The sequence below is a fragment of the Dama dama genome, chromosome 20, assembly GCF_033118175.1.
Source record: "Dama dama isolate Ldn47 chromosome 20, ASM3311817v1, whole genome shotgun sequence".
NCBI classification, from domain to species: domain Eukaryota; kingdom Metazoa; phylum Chordata; class Mammalia; order Artiodactyla; family Cervidae; genus Dama; species Dama dama.
In genome coordinates, this window is record NC_083700.1 from 86,878,149 (window position 1) to 86,895,405 (window position 17,257).

The window sequence follows — 17,257 nt, forward strand, 5'->3', positions numbered from 1 at the left end:
TGACTAGGTGTTGGCTGGGTGAGAGAGAGCTTGGCGAAGGCTCAACCCTCTCCTAACCTGGGGGCTTTGTACATCAAACCACAGAGCTTCCTGGAGAATGGTCTTGAATGGATCACATTCTGATTTGCCCCAAATGGCAGGGCTACCCCTTAACATACCTCCTCCCTGACTCCTGGTGAGGGTGGGGTGAGGCATTCTACCTCTGAGCCTCTGTTTCTTCAGATATCTCTGCTTTTCTTGCCTGCAACAAGTTGTTTTTAAGAGTCAAAAAGAGAAACTTAAAAAAAAAAATCTGTACAACATTAAATTTTGTGCTGGAACCTTTGAGGGGCTTGTTCAGCCAACATAACTGAGCACCTCCTCTGACACCATGCTTTCCTGGTCTGTACTAAGGGGTACTTACCCCAGTCCAGCAGGAGTTCTAGAACAGAGTACTGGCTGGGTGTTCAAGAACTACACGCGTGGATCATGTTGTTAGTTTTAACCCTTGTTCATTCCCAATAAGAATCATGAGGTAGAGAGATCTAGACTAGCCCCTGGTCCTTTCCTGTGTACTCCACCTGGCTGACACCTGGTATCTCCCTGCACTAACCACCTTGTCTTCTGTATTCATCACTCTGTGTTGAAACTGTAGACATGTTTCTCCCTTTAGACTATTCCTCCCGGACAGGAACCCTAGTCAATATATATGTTATTCTCCCTATGTCACCAACGCCTCTCAGGGATGCTAGCTCAGACTAAGTGAATGGATGTGTAATCAACAAAGCTAGGATCCGTGAGTTGATCCACTTTTTCTTGAGAACATTGTTTTGAAGGCAGGGGGATGGATAAGGCACAGTCCTTGCTTTCAAGGCAATCCCAGTTCAGTTGCTCATTCCCAGGCCAGGCTCAGGAACTACAGTAGGATGAGGGGCCATCATGGAGACTGACCAGGGCACTTTAGCAGGCATGCAAGGTGAGAAGTGGGGCATGGAGTTAGGGCAACCAGAGTGGGCACCACGGAGAAAGTAGCATCTGAGCTGCCAGCCAGCCTTGGCCTGGAAACCCTAGCCTAGGGACTGTCTGTTTTGCGGGCTTTATTCTTTACTTTCTTAAGTATTTTTTTTTTTTCAGTCAAGGCCAGAAGGGAGAGAAATTGGGAGAGCACAGCGTTAATGAGAGCAGCTGTCACCGGGCAGCTTATTCTCTGCAGCCTGGCCCTTTAATGTGAAGTGACAGTGGGGGATGGGTGTTTGCACAACAGGGTAACCCTCTGCTGACCATGCTGTCTGGGCGTCACTCTAGGCAGGAGCTCGGCCCACGGGGGCCTGCTGTGGTGTTTCCTTTTTGGCGCTACTGCCCTAATTAAGATCTCCTGCACTCCCAATTAAAAAATTTGAAAGATCGGGGGTGGGGGTCCTTGATAGCCTTCCTGTCTTTTATAGAGCACGTTGTACTACGTACAATGGGACAAAGTGTATGGGAGGACCAGGGTTTATTTTCGAGAAGGGAAATGAGGGGTCTGACTTTTATCCTGTTTGGCTCTGGCAGGCTGGAGCACTGGATAGGAATTTGGTCCTAGTGTTTGTCAAGCACCTACTCTGTGTTGGCTCTGTTCTAGATTCTTTACTCATCGGCTCCTTTTAAGGCACATGAAGCCATTGGAGACTATAGCCATTTTACAGATGAGGTAACTGAGACTCAGAGAGATGACTCAGGTCATCCAAGATAAGAGCTCCCGGGGATGCTCAAGGCTGTGCCCTCTGGGCTTGGCAAGGAGGCGTGGTCACCTGAGCCAAAGTAGCCAGCATACACGGCTACTTCCAAAGCAGAATTTGAGGGTGTCAGGGGCCTTCCCAAGCCTTTAGGCTCCTGCAGTTGCTGCTTTGGGTTTGCTAGCCTGTTTTACAGTGTAAAGATAGCTTAGGAAAGGGTTGTAAGCATTTTTCCTTGTCCCACTTAGCTCTGAACATACAAGGGTAAGGACTCAATATTTATCATTCTTCTCCCAGCGCCTGACTCCCAGCTTAGTCCTCAGGAGCCCATGGTCCCAACTGGCTCAGGATTCCAGCACCGAGCGAGCCATTTCATGTAAGCTACTCAGAGGCCAGAGCAAGGTGTGGGATTAGCCGAGGAGCTTGAGAACGCCCAACTGGGGGAAAAGAAGGCAGTGTGTCATTTTCCATCGTAAGAAGTATGAGGAAGACAGAAACAAAACTCAAGACACCAGGATGAGCTGGAGATGGGTCTGGAGAACTAAGAAGAGGGGACAGGAAGGTGGATGAAAGAAGTCTGTCTTCTAGGTTTTGCCGCACCTCTTATCAGGTGCTTACTTGGAGTTGTACCAGGTAGCTTGCAGCCTAGGCAGGAGTCTGTGGCCTCTGCCCTGCTGTGTCTCATAGCAGAACTTGGTCCCAAGAAACAAGGCTACCCAGGCACATCCCAGGCAAAACCATATTCTCTTCTCACCCATGAATGTTGCTGGTATGAGTGAATCTTGACACAGTGCATCACCTGAGACTGGTTAGGAGGACCAAGAAGAGGCAACCCAATAAGGTACAAGGCCACTTCACAGGGGGCCAAGGACTGTATAAGCCATTTCCCACCCTTACCAATAATCTCCTGAGCCAAGCTTCAATGCACCCCCAGCGACATGGGCATCACATTTGCTAACATGCATGGAAAGCTCATGTACAGCTACTATGTTAAGTACTTTACACTGATCATCTCCAGTGCCCGGAAAAAACCCTACACCCTTCACTGTGCTCACTAAAGAGATGAGGAAATGGACAAGGAAGGATGAAGTAACACAGAGAAAGGGTAGAAAGTAGTGGGTCGACTCCAGGCGGTTCAGCAGGGCCAGCTCTGAAGATCCCAGCCTCTTGTAAGGCCTCATCTCCCACTCCTCTCACACCCGCTCACCTCCAGGCACAGCACTTGAAACAGGTTTTTCAGCACCCTGAGCTCCTGTCTTAGACAGCTGTTCCCTTTTGGTGGAGAACAGTTTCAGTTTCACTCCATCGCTGATGAAACCTGTGTTACTTTCGCATGTCGCTGCTCTAACAAATTGTCACAAACTTAGTAGCTTAGAACAGCACAGATGAATTTTCTTAGAGTTCTTGAGATCTGAATTCCACAATGCATCTCACTGGGCTAAAATCAACATGTTACAGAGCTGCATTCCTTCTGGAAGATCTGGGGAGAGTCTCAAATATCAATGATTGCTTGACATTTCCAGCTTCCAGAGGCTGCCTGCATTCTTTGGCTTGTGGTCACTTCCTCCATCTTCATAACCAGCAGCGTAGCATCTTCGTCTCTCTTTCAGACTCTCTGGCCTCTGATCCCATCAGCACATCTTCTGCGTTTCTGACTCTTCTGCCCTTCCTCTTTTGAGGGCCTCTGTGATTACATTGGACCCACCTGGATAATATAGGGTCATCTTCCCATCTTGATATCCTTAACTTAGTCACATCTGTGAAGTCCATTTTGCCATGTAAGGTAACGTATTTGCAGGTCCTGGGGATTAGGGACCTGGGCATTGTTGGGGGTGGCATTGTTTAGTTTGCCATGTCTTCTCTTCTGCCTTTTCTGAAGACAATTGCTTAACTTTCTTCTAATGGTGCCATGGCCCCTTGAATGTTTTCCATTATGACATTCAGCCTGGTTCTGTCATAACTGCTCAAATGTCTGTCTCCCCAGGTAGCCTTATGGGTTCCTTGATGGCAGAATCCATGGCTTAACCCACGGTTGTTCATTCTCAGTGCCTAGTGCTGTGGCTGACATGCAATAGCTGCTTGATAAGCATTGGTTAAAGAATAAGTGATGTTAGCTTGTGACTTTCGGCAAGATACTTCCTCCCTGAGCCTAGTTTCCTCATCTGTGAATTGATCGTGGAAGCCCTTTAGCTCCATGACCTTCTCCCACAGGGATTCCAAGGCTCAGCCAACTTTGGGCTTTGTAGTAACTGAGCTGGATTTGCCTTCTCGGGGTTTCCCAGGTGGCTCCATGGTAAAGAATCCACCTGCCAATGCAGGAGACACAGGAGATGTGAGTTCTATCCCTGGGTCGGGAAGATCCCCTGGAGAATGGCCATGGCAACCCACTTCAGTATTCGTGCCTAGAATATTTCATGGACAAAGGAGCCTGAGGGGCTGCAGTCCATGGGGTCTCAGAGTTGGACACGACTGAGCACACATGCAGAGAGAAACCTGCCTTCTCAGACAGAACCGTCTTTCTGCAATGTCTATGTAAGTGGCCTCTACTGGGGGCCACAGCATATCTTATAAGTCCCCAAGGGTTACAACGCATCACTCCAGAATGTTGGCTCAGCCACTGCCTTGGGCAATAGGCTATGACAGTCAAGCACTTTGACCTGGGTCTTGAGAGTAAGTCCTGTCACAGCAAAAAGATATGTCTAGACAAAAATCACATGCCAAACAGGAGAGGGTTCTGTTCTCTCCCCCACTGCTTGGTAGTTGAACTCTTTCCAGAGGAGGGGCAATGGTGCCCAACACAGACAAAAAACCTACACGGCATCGTGGACTCAACACAGAGATACAGTCACATGGGGTCCGAAGGGCAGGCACACTGATGTACACCTTCACACATGTGGATGCAGGTGCATGGCACAGAGGCACATGGTCAGACCCAGTTATACACAGACAGTCATCCGTCCTCTGTCACCAGCTCTCAGAACCACGGATACACAGATAAGCCAAGGCAAACATAGGCACATACTCACTGTACCCCCCGCCCCCCGACACACACACATAGTCACCCCTCCCAAGATTTGAACTCTACAGCTGGGCTCAGCATTCCCATCCTTGGAGTAACCCAGGGACCCGGATGAAGCGACAGACAGTGGGTTCATTTCCTGTCTGGTGACAACTTGCCTATCTGGCCACCTCCTCCCTGACCCTCAAACAGATGGCAAATTACGGGGCCCTGGGAGGGGTCAGGGCAGGGCCAGGCCGCCATTGCAGTGGTGCAGCAGAGGAAGCAGCTGCTCGTGAATTTCATAAACACGCGGCAGAGCCTTTCCTGGTTTTCCTCTCGTGGGGGGTGTGGCTCAGACAGCCGTCGCTCTTTTGTGTGGGGCTGTCTTCCTCCAGGATGTAGGGAAGGGCGAGGGTGTTCTTTGTCTCTGCCCCAGAGAGGTGACCTTGAGGGAGGAGACAAACGAGGATGTGAATGGGAGAAGAGTTCAGTGATGACAGCCCCCCAAGAGGAAACTGGGGTGCAGAGAGACAGTGAGACACACCTGAGGGCACATGGTGGCAGAGTAGGAACCAGATCCTGGCTCTCCTGATCTGATCTTATAAGATTAAACTAGGAAACCCCAACCATGTGCAATCTATACCATTTGTGGGATGATCTCCTTCTGTACCAGGAGATTCCCCTCTATTTCCACTGGATTTGTTCCACTGCTGCCCAGGCACAGGGAATGGATGAAATAACCTCCCGAATCTCTCTGGCCCTGCAAGAGCCTGGCTGTTTGTCCAGGAGCTCTGGGATGACCTCGCCACTCTGGGCCCCCATTCTCAGATGGGCAGGGGTGACAGGAGCATGGGTGTGAGAGAGAGAGAAGAAAGCAGAGTCAGAGGTAAGCTCTGCCCCTCAGTAGATCATGACAATTTGCAGAGTCATTCTATTGGGTTGGCTAACAAGTTCATTCAGGTTTTTCCATAAGATAAAATCTCCTTTCTTGTTCCCCTGCTGAGATGGATGGGATGGATGCAAGGCCTACTCAGAAGGGGGGAGTTGTATTCCCACCACTTACTTAGATATATTGGCCAAGTTACTTCCTCTCAGCTGCCTTTTCCCATCCCACCAGGTGGGGATGATGCGTCTTAACATACAACCCCATCTTTGGATTGAGGAGTCAATGAATTAAAGATGTGTCATGCTTGGCACATGCACCACATCGATTGAATGTGTATTCCATGTTAATTATGATGCTTCGTTTTAAATATTCACAAGCTAAAAAGAGTTGATCCTTAAAGAGCTTATGGTTCAGTGGTTTCCCAACCACAGTCCATAATAAGAAATACACCGTGCATCATAACCCATTAGAGGCAACTGTGCATGCATGCTCAGTTGTGTGTCCGACTGTTTGCGACCCCATGGACTGTAGCCCACCAGGCTCTTCTGTCCATGGAATTTTCCAGACAAGAATATTGGAGTGGGTAGCCATTCCCTCCTTCAGGGGATCTTCCTGACCCAGGGGTTGAACCCACGTCTCGTCTCCTGCATTGGCAGGCAGATTCTTTATCACTGAGCCACCTGGGAAGCCTAATAAAGGTACCGACACATAACTAAAATATTTCACAAAATAAGACTTACACTTACTGTAGGTGATATAGTCTAATGTTTTAAATTCAACCTTTAAAATGCTGGTAGTGACCACCTAATAAATTGATATTATAGCTTATTAATGACTTGTACTGTGCAGTTTGATAAACACTGCTCTAGTGGGAAGGACATGAAACACACAAGTGCAATAGACAGGCACAGCCACTAGGATGGGCTCCTGTGCTGGGGAGAGTGGGGCCAAGAGAAGGGGAGTGCTCCTTTTTCTTGAAGGTGATGGATGTCTGGAAAGAATTCTTACAGTAGGAGAATATTGAGCAATGTATGGGTATTTTCTCTGAGATACAAAAGATAACGAAGGGCATTTCATGTAGGAGGAATTACACAAAGACATGGGGATGGATGTGTATATGGCATGACTTGTGACCCTAAAAATTTCAAAATGATGGAACATGTGGGATGCTTGGGAGAAGTCGGTTATAGTAGCCTCCTTTACCCTTTCAACTTCAAAAGGTGGGATTTCTGGAAGTGGTCTCCTGCTTCGTCCAGTCTCTATAATTCTTGGGTACCATGTTCCTGAACTCTGGCTGATGCTGGATCTAGCATCCTAGTGACCGAGTGTCTGCTCTCTGGGTCCTCCTTACCAGCCACCCTCCTCTGTATTAACTGAGAAGTACCCTCCTGTGAGGCTCTTTGCAGAGTTCAGATGCCTGTTCTTCAGAATTGCCCATGACCTTCCTCTACTGCTCCAAACCCCCCTTCTTTTCATGGGACTGACTTCCTTCATGACCCTCAGTATTGATGATGGTCATGAAGGATGATGACTGAGTATTTGAAGAGCCTTTCATAGGTAAGAAGCATTTTTACATGAATCCTTCCATTTAAGCCTTACAGAAACTGTAGGAAGGTAGATTTGTAAATAGCCACAGCACACAAATGAAGGGCAGACCCATCATCTGAAATCACAAACCTCTTCATCTTGCACAAGTGCAAGCCTAGACAAGAGTGTGCATTGGCCTGGGTCACACAGCAGTCACAATTTGGGGACTAGATCCTGTAGCCTGGCTTCTTGTGTGACACTCTTTCTACCTCATCAAGTTCCCACTCAGATACACAAGGAAATTACTCAGTATGGACACTGGTAGTTTCCCAGGGCCAAACAATCACTGACACTGGCCTTATTAAGGTCAGAAAATAATCATTGTAATAAAGTAACTCCTATTTAGTCAAAAGACAGGACTGCCGAAGATGACTTTTCTTTGCATGTGTGCTCAGTCACTCAGTCATGTCAGACTCTTTTGTGACCCCATGGACTGTAGCCCATTAGACTCCTCTGTCCATGGGATTTTCCAGCCAAGAATACTGGAATGGGTTGCCATTTCCTCCTCCAGGGGAACTTCCGGACCCAGGGATCAAACTCTCGTGTCCTGCATTGGCAGGTGGACTTAAGGTGTGAGGGTGAGCCAAGACCCAAGGCAAGGAAAATTATTCTGTAATTGGTGAGATTGTTTCTTATGGTAGAGCAGGATGCCTGAAGGATATCCCAAGACCAAGGCATTGGGTAGGGGGGGCAGTATGCAACAGGGACAGCCCATGGTTTCTACCCTCACAAGGGGAGTGAGTGGACTAGATTTACTGAGGGTTATGCATGCTGGGCTCCAGTTCATTCCCTTGAGTAGCTTGTTGTCTAAAGGGAAATCATGACGTCATATTTAAAGCACTGCATCTGCACTAAAGTCTAGGCCTCATACTAATATGGAAGGTCATTAAAAGTTCAGTATGGGTACTGAAGAGAGCAGGTAAGAGCAGCTCAAGGAAGGGCTCATGGAGCCCCAGTGTACAGATAGCGGAGTTGCTCTCAAAGAGATTACAAAATGTCTAAGACACACAAGCCATTGAATGGCAGGTCTAGCAGCCCATCTGATCATCTGGAGATTGGTGAGCTGTAGGCAGGCATCTCCTCAGCTGGGTTGGGCTGTGTGCTCTGGGGAGTGGCGTATCAGAGCTGGTGAATGCCGGCAACACGACACTGGAAGCATCTTTCTTTTTGATTGGCTAACTCATTCCCCCCAAAAGCCCCAGAAATTATTGGCCTTAGAGAGCAGATCCTATGTGTCCTATGTAAAACTCCCATTTCATATAGTCTTCGTGTCTGACTTGAATCGATACAGGCTTTCACCTATTCATTCATATTCTTGATCATTTCTATTTCCTTCTAATTTTCCTTGTTTCTACTTTCTTCTCTTGTTTCTTTTCTTTCTACCCAAGAGGCTGGGGAAGAGGTGACTGGATGTGGGCAGGCATTGAACACACAAGCCAGTGATCATGGCTGTTTGCTATCAAGCCCCACTTGTGCCTTTTGTGACACCATGTATTCCTTAAGTAAGCCTGAGGTATTGTATCCCTCATTTAGGTATTTTTCTGAAAGTGGCAGAACTTAAGTTTGAAGACAATTTTGCCCTACTCCCAAGAGCAAAGCCTGTCACCGGTGCTGCATGTGTAGGATGGGAGCGGGAGATGGCGACCCATTGGCACAGTAATAAGAGTCAGCATTTATATAAGGAAAACTCCTGTACATTTCTCATCTCATCACCACCAGTGGGATTCCTCCAGCCTGGAGTTGTCGTGTTTGTGTGTAGCCTTGCTCTGGATGGAAGGACTACATTCTCCTGACGGCTTGCCTAAATCAGATCACTGTACCCTCAGGTTACAGATCCTCTCTGACTCAGGAGGTCAGAACCATATCTCTAAGCCAATGTTGGAGGGAGCTAGAATATTAGAAGGCAGAGGAAAGCAGAACTATAAATGCCCCCCCACCAGGATAGTTACCCAAACAGAGTTTTGATGGGAACAAGTGCAAGATTTCTAGAGTTGAAAAGACTAGAAAGAAACACAGGTCCCCCTGCGCACACATCCACCCACATACATATGCACACCTCTCTCAACCGCAGTTCTGGCCGCAACCTGTCAGAAACCCATCTCGTCTTCTTTGTCTTCACTGCGTGATGATTGCGCAGGACTCATCGTCTACTCTTCTGCAACAGTGTCCTGACCAGTACCCCTGCCTTCAGGTGCCCAGCTCCCTTTCTGATGCCTTCTTCTTAGATAATCGTGATCTTAAAGCAGGTCTCCCCACCATGCTGCTTTCCTGCTTCAGCCTTGACCATGGCTTCTCAGGCTGTGTCATCCTCCTTCTCAAGATCTGGCTCCCCCCTGCTGCCCCCGTCACCGCTCGCCTTCCCCACACTGAGCTTCCCGCAGCTCCTGTACTTGCTGGGCCTCCTCACTCTCCTTGCCTAGAACAACATTCCTGACATTCACCACCTGGCTCCCTCCTACTTATCCTTCAAAGCTAAACTCAAATAGACCTCCTCTGGGGGAAGCTTTCTCAGGCCCTCTTCCCTCCCCTTCATCCTGGGTTAGATGCCGTGTTCTCTGTACTGTTTTAACACCCTGGCTTCCCTCTATCATAATCCTAAACCACGCTATTGTATTGCTCTATTTACTTGAGCTATGAGGTATGACCTCATTGACCTATGAGCTCTTAGAGGGCAAAGAATTCTGTCTTCTGTATAGTTATCTTTATCATCTCAGGACTTGGAACAGGGCAGATGTTTAATAAGTGTTTACTGATTGTGCTTTTCCAAAAGGCAATTTATGAAATGCAGAGAAGAGGAGAATAGGAATTGAAAGCATATGCTCAGGGCGAGAGATCTTAGAACTCTTAGTGGTGCTTCGCACATCGATTTTGTGTTTGCTGAGACTGTTGCCTGCTGGTTCTTTCCCATGGCAGAGAAGTTCTGTGCAGTGGGCTATGGGCTGGGGTGGGGTGGGGGGTTTGTCCCACATACCTGGGGTAGTCACCTAATTTGTACAGACCCTTCACAGCCTGGGCTTCTGAGTTTTCTTTCTGGGTGGAAGTCATCTTTTGTGGAAAATAGAGCTGCTCCAGGAAAAAAAAAATTTTCAGTTTTTTTAGTTCTTTTTGTGTTCTGCTGTTCAAGCATGAAGAAGACAGAGGCTTGTTTGAGTCTCAACAGGATCATGTTTCATGATCCCCAAAAGTGTTTGTGTAACTTCAAGCCACGCGGAAGGTGAAATATAGCTTACAGGGGGATCCTGTTGGACCAGAGTCTACTTTTCATCTTGCTGTGGGGCTGTGTGCAGTTGGTGTGGGAGGATTCGATCCCCCTGAGGTCTGTAAGAGTTCTACATGGTGATAAGATCCAAGGCCAGAGTGCCTGCTTCCAGTAGAGAGAAGTGTAGAATTTCAACACCAAACATTTTATAAGCTCCTAGTATGTGCAAGGTTCAGTGCAAAGTGTGTAGGTGATGCAGGATGATCAGAATTGGACTCCATCCTTAAGAAGAAGGATGGGACTCGATCCCATCAGAAGAAAGGCTGATGAGCAAAGTTTTGCAGACATGAGAGCACATGGCTTACTCTAGGCCCAGACATGACTTTGGTTCCCAGACAAGGTACGCCTTTTATTGAACTATGTGCCAGACATAGGTTTAGAATTCTTATCAAGTACTTTCTCACCTTTAACCTTCATTTCATTCTTATCTCGCAGTTGGGAAACGGAAATTCTTAATATGTATTGGGTGTGAGCTCAGGAAATTAAATTGGGAAATCAGCCAGTAGACAGAGGTGGTATCAGGATCTTGAAGGGAGGGATGTTTGTTTGAGGGTGTCCTCTGCTCTCCTTGCTCTCAGTAGATGGCATGTAGGCTGGGAGAAAGATCTCTAAGAAATGAGATCAGTAAGAGCCTTTACTTGGTGGGGCTCGCTGCTGGGCTAGAGGAAGTGGAGTTGAGAGCCTGACTGAAACCTCTTCCTTGGGGACAGAGCAAAGGAGGAAGGAGAAGGTAATTTCCAGGTAGCGATGAGGACATATGTTCTGCACCTGTCAGAGAAGAGTTGAAAAGTTTTATTGATCTCTACATTCAGCTGTGTTTGTTCAGATTTCCTTATACTGAGGCATCTGAAACCCACTTCCCCACTTGTTGGTAAAGAGTTCCCAGGCAGGGCAGCCTCGGGCCTCCTGGCAGGACTGAACAGACCTTTTCTCCCCTGAGTTTCAACTTGTCCCTGGCTATGAGACAAACCTTCCTGTGTCACAGTTCTTGCTGTTCACACCTCCTTAGAAAATGAGACAAAAGGTTTAATTTTTTTCCTTTGCAAAGGGTCCATTCAATTGCACTCAGACTGTAAATGTTTTCAAATATTCCATTTCTTGACTAACATTTCACTTTTCTATTTTTTTTTTTCACTTTCTTATAACTTAGAAATTGCCTGGCCCTTCTTATTTTTTTTTTTTTTTTCAACAAAGGAATAATAATAAGATCTTTGAATAGGTCGTCTATGAAGTGGGTACAAAAACTCAAAAGGTACAAAGGATTTTGTGGTGGCTAGTAAGCCAATGCTTCCTTTGGCCTTCTGGTCACTGAGTTCTCCCAGGGTAACCAGCATCCAGTGATTTTGGGTGCATTTTGCTGATGACTATATCACTAGAGAGAACACTGTGGAAATTGGTTCAACAAAGGATACAAGTCCTTTCTGTGGCCAGGCTCTGGCTGTTAGAGGCTTGGTGTTGGTGCAGTCTTACTAAGAACTTCATTTTTTGTGTGTGTGTGTGCCTGTAATGTGTCCAGAATGAAGTCACAGGGCTGTGCTTATTAGTGAGTGCATTACCATCTGTAGGACAAAGATTCTTCCATCCAGAAAGCTGTTAGACATAGGAACTTTGAAGTGTTTTAGTCCCCATTTCGAAACCCAGCCTTATGTTTCCTATTAAATTACATGGCTGACAGCTGCCTCTTACAGTTACTTCGTACAAACTCCTGTTGCTAACTTGCTCAAATGGGGATCTGTGTATTTATTTTCCCACCTAATACAAAGCATAGATTTCTCTTATTTGGGTAACTGAGCAAGTTCTTGAATCTTTCATGATAAGCTAATTGAGGCAGAAACTCTGCCTGAGCCATCCTTATACACTTGCCAGTAAGCACTCAGTAAATGTTTCTCAATGATTCTAAGACAACTCAGTGAGGTCATATGCTCAGAAGGAGGAAGGAGGTTGGGGATGAGTGATAGGAGAGTTTTCATTGACCTTTCCTCTGGGTTAGTTGCTGACTCCTTCAGCCAAGAGACCCTGGCTTCTTGACCTCCATCAGCTTGTTGACATCACTGGGCTTTCAGGAAAAAGCGATCATGACTGCTTCCTTGCTCCAGTGCCTGCTGATAGGAATTCATATTGGCTGATCTCTTCTGGTTACACCCTAGATTCCTTTGTGAGGAAAGGGAAAGTATTGAGGACTAATGACGGTGACTAATGCTTCCTTTGTTTGAGAACTTATCTTTCACTGCTGCTCATTTACCTTGAGAAATAAGGAAGTGGGGCATGTAGATAGGGAGCACTGGACTGAGAGTCCATGGATATGAGGTCTGCTCCTACCCTGGCTGTTCAACTTTGGGCCTGTGACCACCCTTCTCTGGGCCTCAGTTTCCCTCTCTGTGCAGTAAGAATTGGACTCTGTGTTCTCCATGTTGTGCATTTAGTTGCTCAGTCATGTCCGACTCTCTGCAACCCTTTGGACTGTAGCCCCCTAGATGCCTCTGTCCATGGGGTTTTTCAGGCAAGAATACTGGGATGGGTTGCATTTTCCTCCTCCAGGGAATCGTCCTGACTCAGGGATCCAACCCACGTCTCCTGTGTCTCTTGCGTTGCAGGCAGATTCTTTACCTGCCTAGCCTTTGGGGAAGCCCATAGTCTCCGTGGTCCTTCCCTATTCAAAGTTTGGGGGCCCCCTTCCCTAAAGTCCACACTCCTACGATCTTCCCTTTGCCTGTCCCCAAGGCCCAAATGCTAATGACTGATTGGGATCTCTGATTTTATGCTTCTAGGTTTTCTTCGTGTCTGACCTCTTCAAGACCAAGACAACACTCTCCCTGCCTCCTTCTGCCATCAGGAAGGACATCCTTTCACCTGTGGACATTATCGACAGGAACAATCACCACAACATGGTGTAGGTGCCACCCACCTCCTGAGCTGTTTTTGGAAAATGACTGCTGACAGCAAGTTTTTGCTGCTCTCCAATCTCATCAGACAGTAGAATGTAGGGAAAAACTTTTTGCCCGACGATTTTTAATAAGGAAAAAAAAAAACAAAAAAAAAGTCTTACCTTGTGGCCTTCCAAAATAGGTAGCGTTCACCTATATGGAAACAACAGCAAACCAACAGCAAATGCGGGAATCCTGGATATGCAGTTGGTTTAAGTGTTCATGTTCTAGTGAACACGGGCTTGTTCTGGAACAAACACTAAGATGATCTGAGTAGAGTCTGCTGGTCACCTTTGTGACCTGAGGAATCCCAGGCCTGTTGGGAAAGCTCACATTCACCTTGTAGCACATGATGCCGGAAATAGCACTGAATCAGCAAACTAGCCATTGGGGGCTCCCCTCTCGTGTCTCTGTCCACACCACTCAATTCTCTACTGTGACTTTGGTTCAGGAACCTTATTTGTTTGTTTGTTTTTGCTTTTAAATATAAGAAAAGAGCAGGTTTGCTCAGTCCAGCGGTCAAATCCTGAATCCAGATTCCCAGTCATGCGGCCTCATCACTCACTTCCTCAGCCTATAGGCCAGCAACCACAGTCCCTCACTTATAGTGATTAGGTGACTCTTTGTGGATGAGTGAATTTCACAAATAGCACAATTTTGGAAGAGCTGGAGGGTTCGGGCCCTCCCATGTCTTCTCTTGACGCACCATCCTGTGATGCTGAAATGCCGATTACGGGATGCTGATGTTGTGTACAGCAATCACCCGGGCACTGGCACACTCAAGTAGTGATGATTAGCTTCGGCTACTGCTTTCTCCCTGGAGACCCTTGCTGGGTGCCCACCGGGATGGCCTCTGAGGGCCCGGAGACGAGCACAGAGGTGGTCTGCCATCAGCTGATGGAAAGCAGCCTTCCATGCAAGAGATGGAGGAAGGAAGGGGCAGAATGAAAAATGAAGCAACCCTTTGGCTACTCACAGTCTGAATGAGCCAGAGTAGCGGACGGTCTCACATCCCAGAGGCAGCCCTTCCAGATAACCGAGTTGACAGGGGCAGGGTCTCTGGGAGAGCCGCTCTTGCTAAGCTGTGTAAAGCACTATTGTCTTGGGGTTGATCTCTAGGGCAGTTCTTGGTAGGTTCTGCTGGGCAGAACACGTGGGTTAAATCTCCGTAGAGTTTCCTCATCCTCTCTCCATAAGTGTCCTTCCAAGCAAGGTCCCCACTTGAGGCAGCAGTCAGGGACCGCTTCTACTGAACCTTTGAGGAAAGGAGGAAGGAAGAAATGCTTTCAGATCTCGGATGCACACCTTTCAAAGGGCTAAATGTAACCACATGGGTCAACCACATGCACAGCCTTACTACAGAAGCCGTCCTGTCATTTCAACTTATAGCAAGCTATGATTTTTATATATAAATATTATATAAATAATGTATAAAACATTAAAAGTTAACTATGTAAAATATTATTTCTGAAACAATTTTAGCTATATCCACTATGATTATAAACTGTGTCTCGACCTGTGTTATTTACATTAGCTGCTTAAAAAAGCATGGAATTTTTTTTTTTAATATCAACTAAAATACCGTAGTTCTGTGGTAGATGTTTTTACAATGAAAGAAATAACTGCAACTAGAGAAAATTGTATAAAAACATTAAATTGCCAGTATTTTTGTAAGGTTCCATTTTGTAAAGAGAATAATATTCAAAGACTTTTGTAGAATACAAAGTGAAAACTTGTATCTGCGAAACTATACTTGTATTAAATGTGCTTTTTAAATAAAAGCTCATAACAACTAAGGAGGGAGCTGGAGACTTGGAATGGTTGAGGGGGTTGGTCTTGGTGGTTGGGGGGCTGGGAGGCTCCCTTGCCCCACAGGGCACCACTGTGGGATTCTCTCCCTGGGAAATATAGTGGCTGTGGTGTAGATACTGATGCCCTGAGCTCTTTCATCTCCAAGAGCCTGTTTGCAGAGTGACGCTCTGGTCCTGCTCTCCTCTCGGAGAGCTCCCCTCTTCTAAAGAGCTTTTGTATTCTAAAAGGGGGTTTCCCCAGGGAGGGGGGAGTTGTGGGTCCCCCAAAGGCAGATAAGGAGAAGGCTGTTGATGATAAGCTGTGCTTGGGAAGTTCACTGCAGCAATCCTTTACACAGCCAGCGACATCAAAGGCAGGAGGGTGCACTGCTAAGAATGGCATCTGGCTCCTGCTTTTCCTCTCTGATCCTCTGGAGAAGGGACGGCTATCCTGTCCAGTATTTTTGCCTGGAGAATGCCACAGACAGGGGAGCCTGGTGGGCTACAGTCCATGGGGTTGCAAACAGCTGGACACAGCTGAGCGAATTTCACTCACTCACTTTCTTCTCTGTGTTTCCCCAACCTGGAAGAGCAGGGGAAGCTGGACATCGTTTAAGCACCAGTGTGCCAGGCACTACAGCCTGTTTGTTGCTTTTGATCCTTCCAGGAGTTCTGATTTTGAGAAATAAGGAATATGAAGGAATGCAAAGATGATGTTTAAGATTGTGGAGGAGTAAACCACGGGCCAGAACTTGGATTCCTTTCCTATTGCTGCTGTAAAAAATTACCCACTAACTTATGGCTTAAAACAGCACAAGTGTATTACCTCCCAGTTCTGGAGGCTCTAGAGGCACTGTTTCCTGGTCTTTTCCAACTTGTGGAGGTCATCCACTTTCTTTGGTTTGTTTCCTCTCTTCAAAGCCAGCAATGTTGGACAGAGTCTTTCTCATTCTGTCATCTCGCTGATTCTCTTCTGCCACCCCTTCCACATTTAGGGCCCTGATGATGACAGTGGATCCACTCAGATAGTCCAGGATAATCTACCCAAGTTACAGTCAGCTGACTAGCAACCTTAATTCCATCTGCTACTTAATTCCCACTTTGTCATGTTTCACGGGTCCCAGGGATTAGGACGTGGACATCTTTGAGGGGACCATTATTCTGCCTACCTCTGGCTCCCAAAGATTTACATCCATCCCATATTCAAAGTACATTCATCCTATCCCAACATTCCCCAAAGTCTCAACACTTTATAACATCAGTTCAAAATCTTAAATCTCATCGTCCAAACTACATCATCTTAGTAAGGTAAGAATGAGGTTCTGGGTTTAATCCATCCTGAGGCACAATTGCTCTCCATCTATGAATCTAGGAATCTGTGAAACTTAAGAGATAAGTCATCTGCTATTCAAAAGAGAAAATGGAAGGGAAAAAAGGAGTCACTGGTCTCAAGCAATTTTAAAATCCAGCCAGACAAACTCCATTTGGTATCTCCACTCAGATACCTGTCCTGATTCAGCATTTTCTCGGCATTTTCCTATGAGTGGACATAACTTTGGGTCCCACAATGCAGAAAGGGAGATTCTTAAGGCCAGAGTCCAAAGTGTTCCCTTCAAATCTAGGGGAACAAAGGTCCAGATAGATAAAATAACTTGCTGGCAGGAGGAGAGGGAAACACAGCAAGTTAGTGGCGGAGCTGTGGAGATCAAGTCAGTGCATACTACTAGTCTCCCTGTCTTCCCCTTACACTTATCTAATAGTACTTGATGAATTAAACTAGTCTCAGTGAGAAATGGCACCATTTCATGGGCACTTAAGGAAAGAAGGGCTTCCTTTATGGCTCAGTTGGTAAAGAATCCGCTGCAATGGAGGAGACCCAGGTTTGATCTCTGGGTCGGGAAGATCCCCTGGAGAAGAGAATGGCTACCTTACCCAGTATTCTTGCCTGGAGAATTCCATGGGGTTGCAAAGAGTCAGACATGACTGTAAAAATAACACGTTCACTTAAGCAAAGATGGAGCCACACCATAATATAGGGCAGCTCTGGGATTCAGATTCAAATTATTTCAGTTATTGGTTGATTAATACTCATTAAGTACTCTGTACCAAGCACTGG

The 17,257-nt window shown here is 46.6% G+C and overlaps 1 protein-coding gene across 1 annotated transcript in view; it reads left to right on the forward strand.

Moving 5' to 3' along the window:
• Positions 1-15,147, forward strand: part of PLPP3 (phospholipid phosphatase 3) — a 90,401-nt gene extending 75,254 nt beyond the window's left edge. The window contains exon 6 of the mRNA XM_061121789.1: positions 13,196-15,147. Within this exon, the coding sequence (XP_060977772.1) occupies positions 13,196-13,321 (126 nt within the window). The 3' untranslated portion in view covers positions 13,322-15,147. The remainder of the gene's footprint in view (positions 1-13,195) is intronic.
• The last annotated feature ends 2,110 nt before the right edge of the window (positions 15,148-17,257 follow it).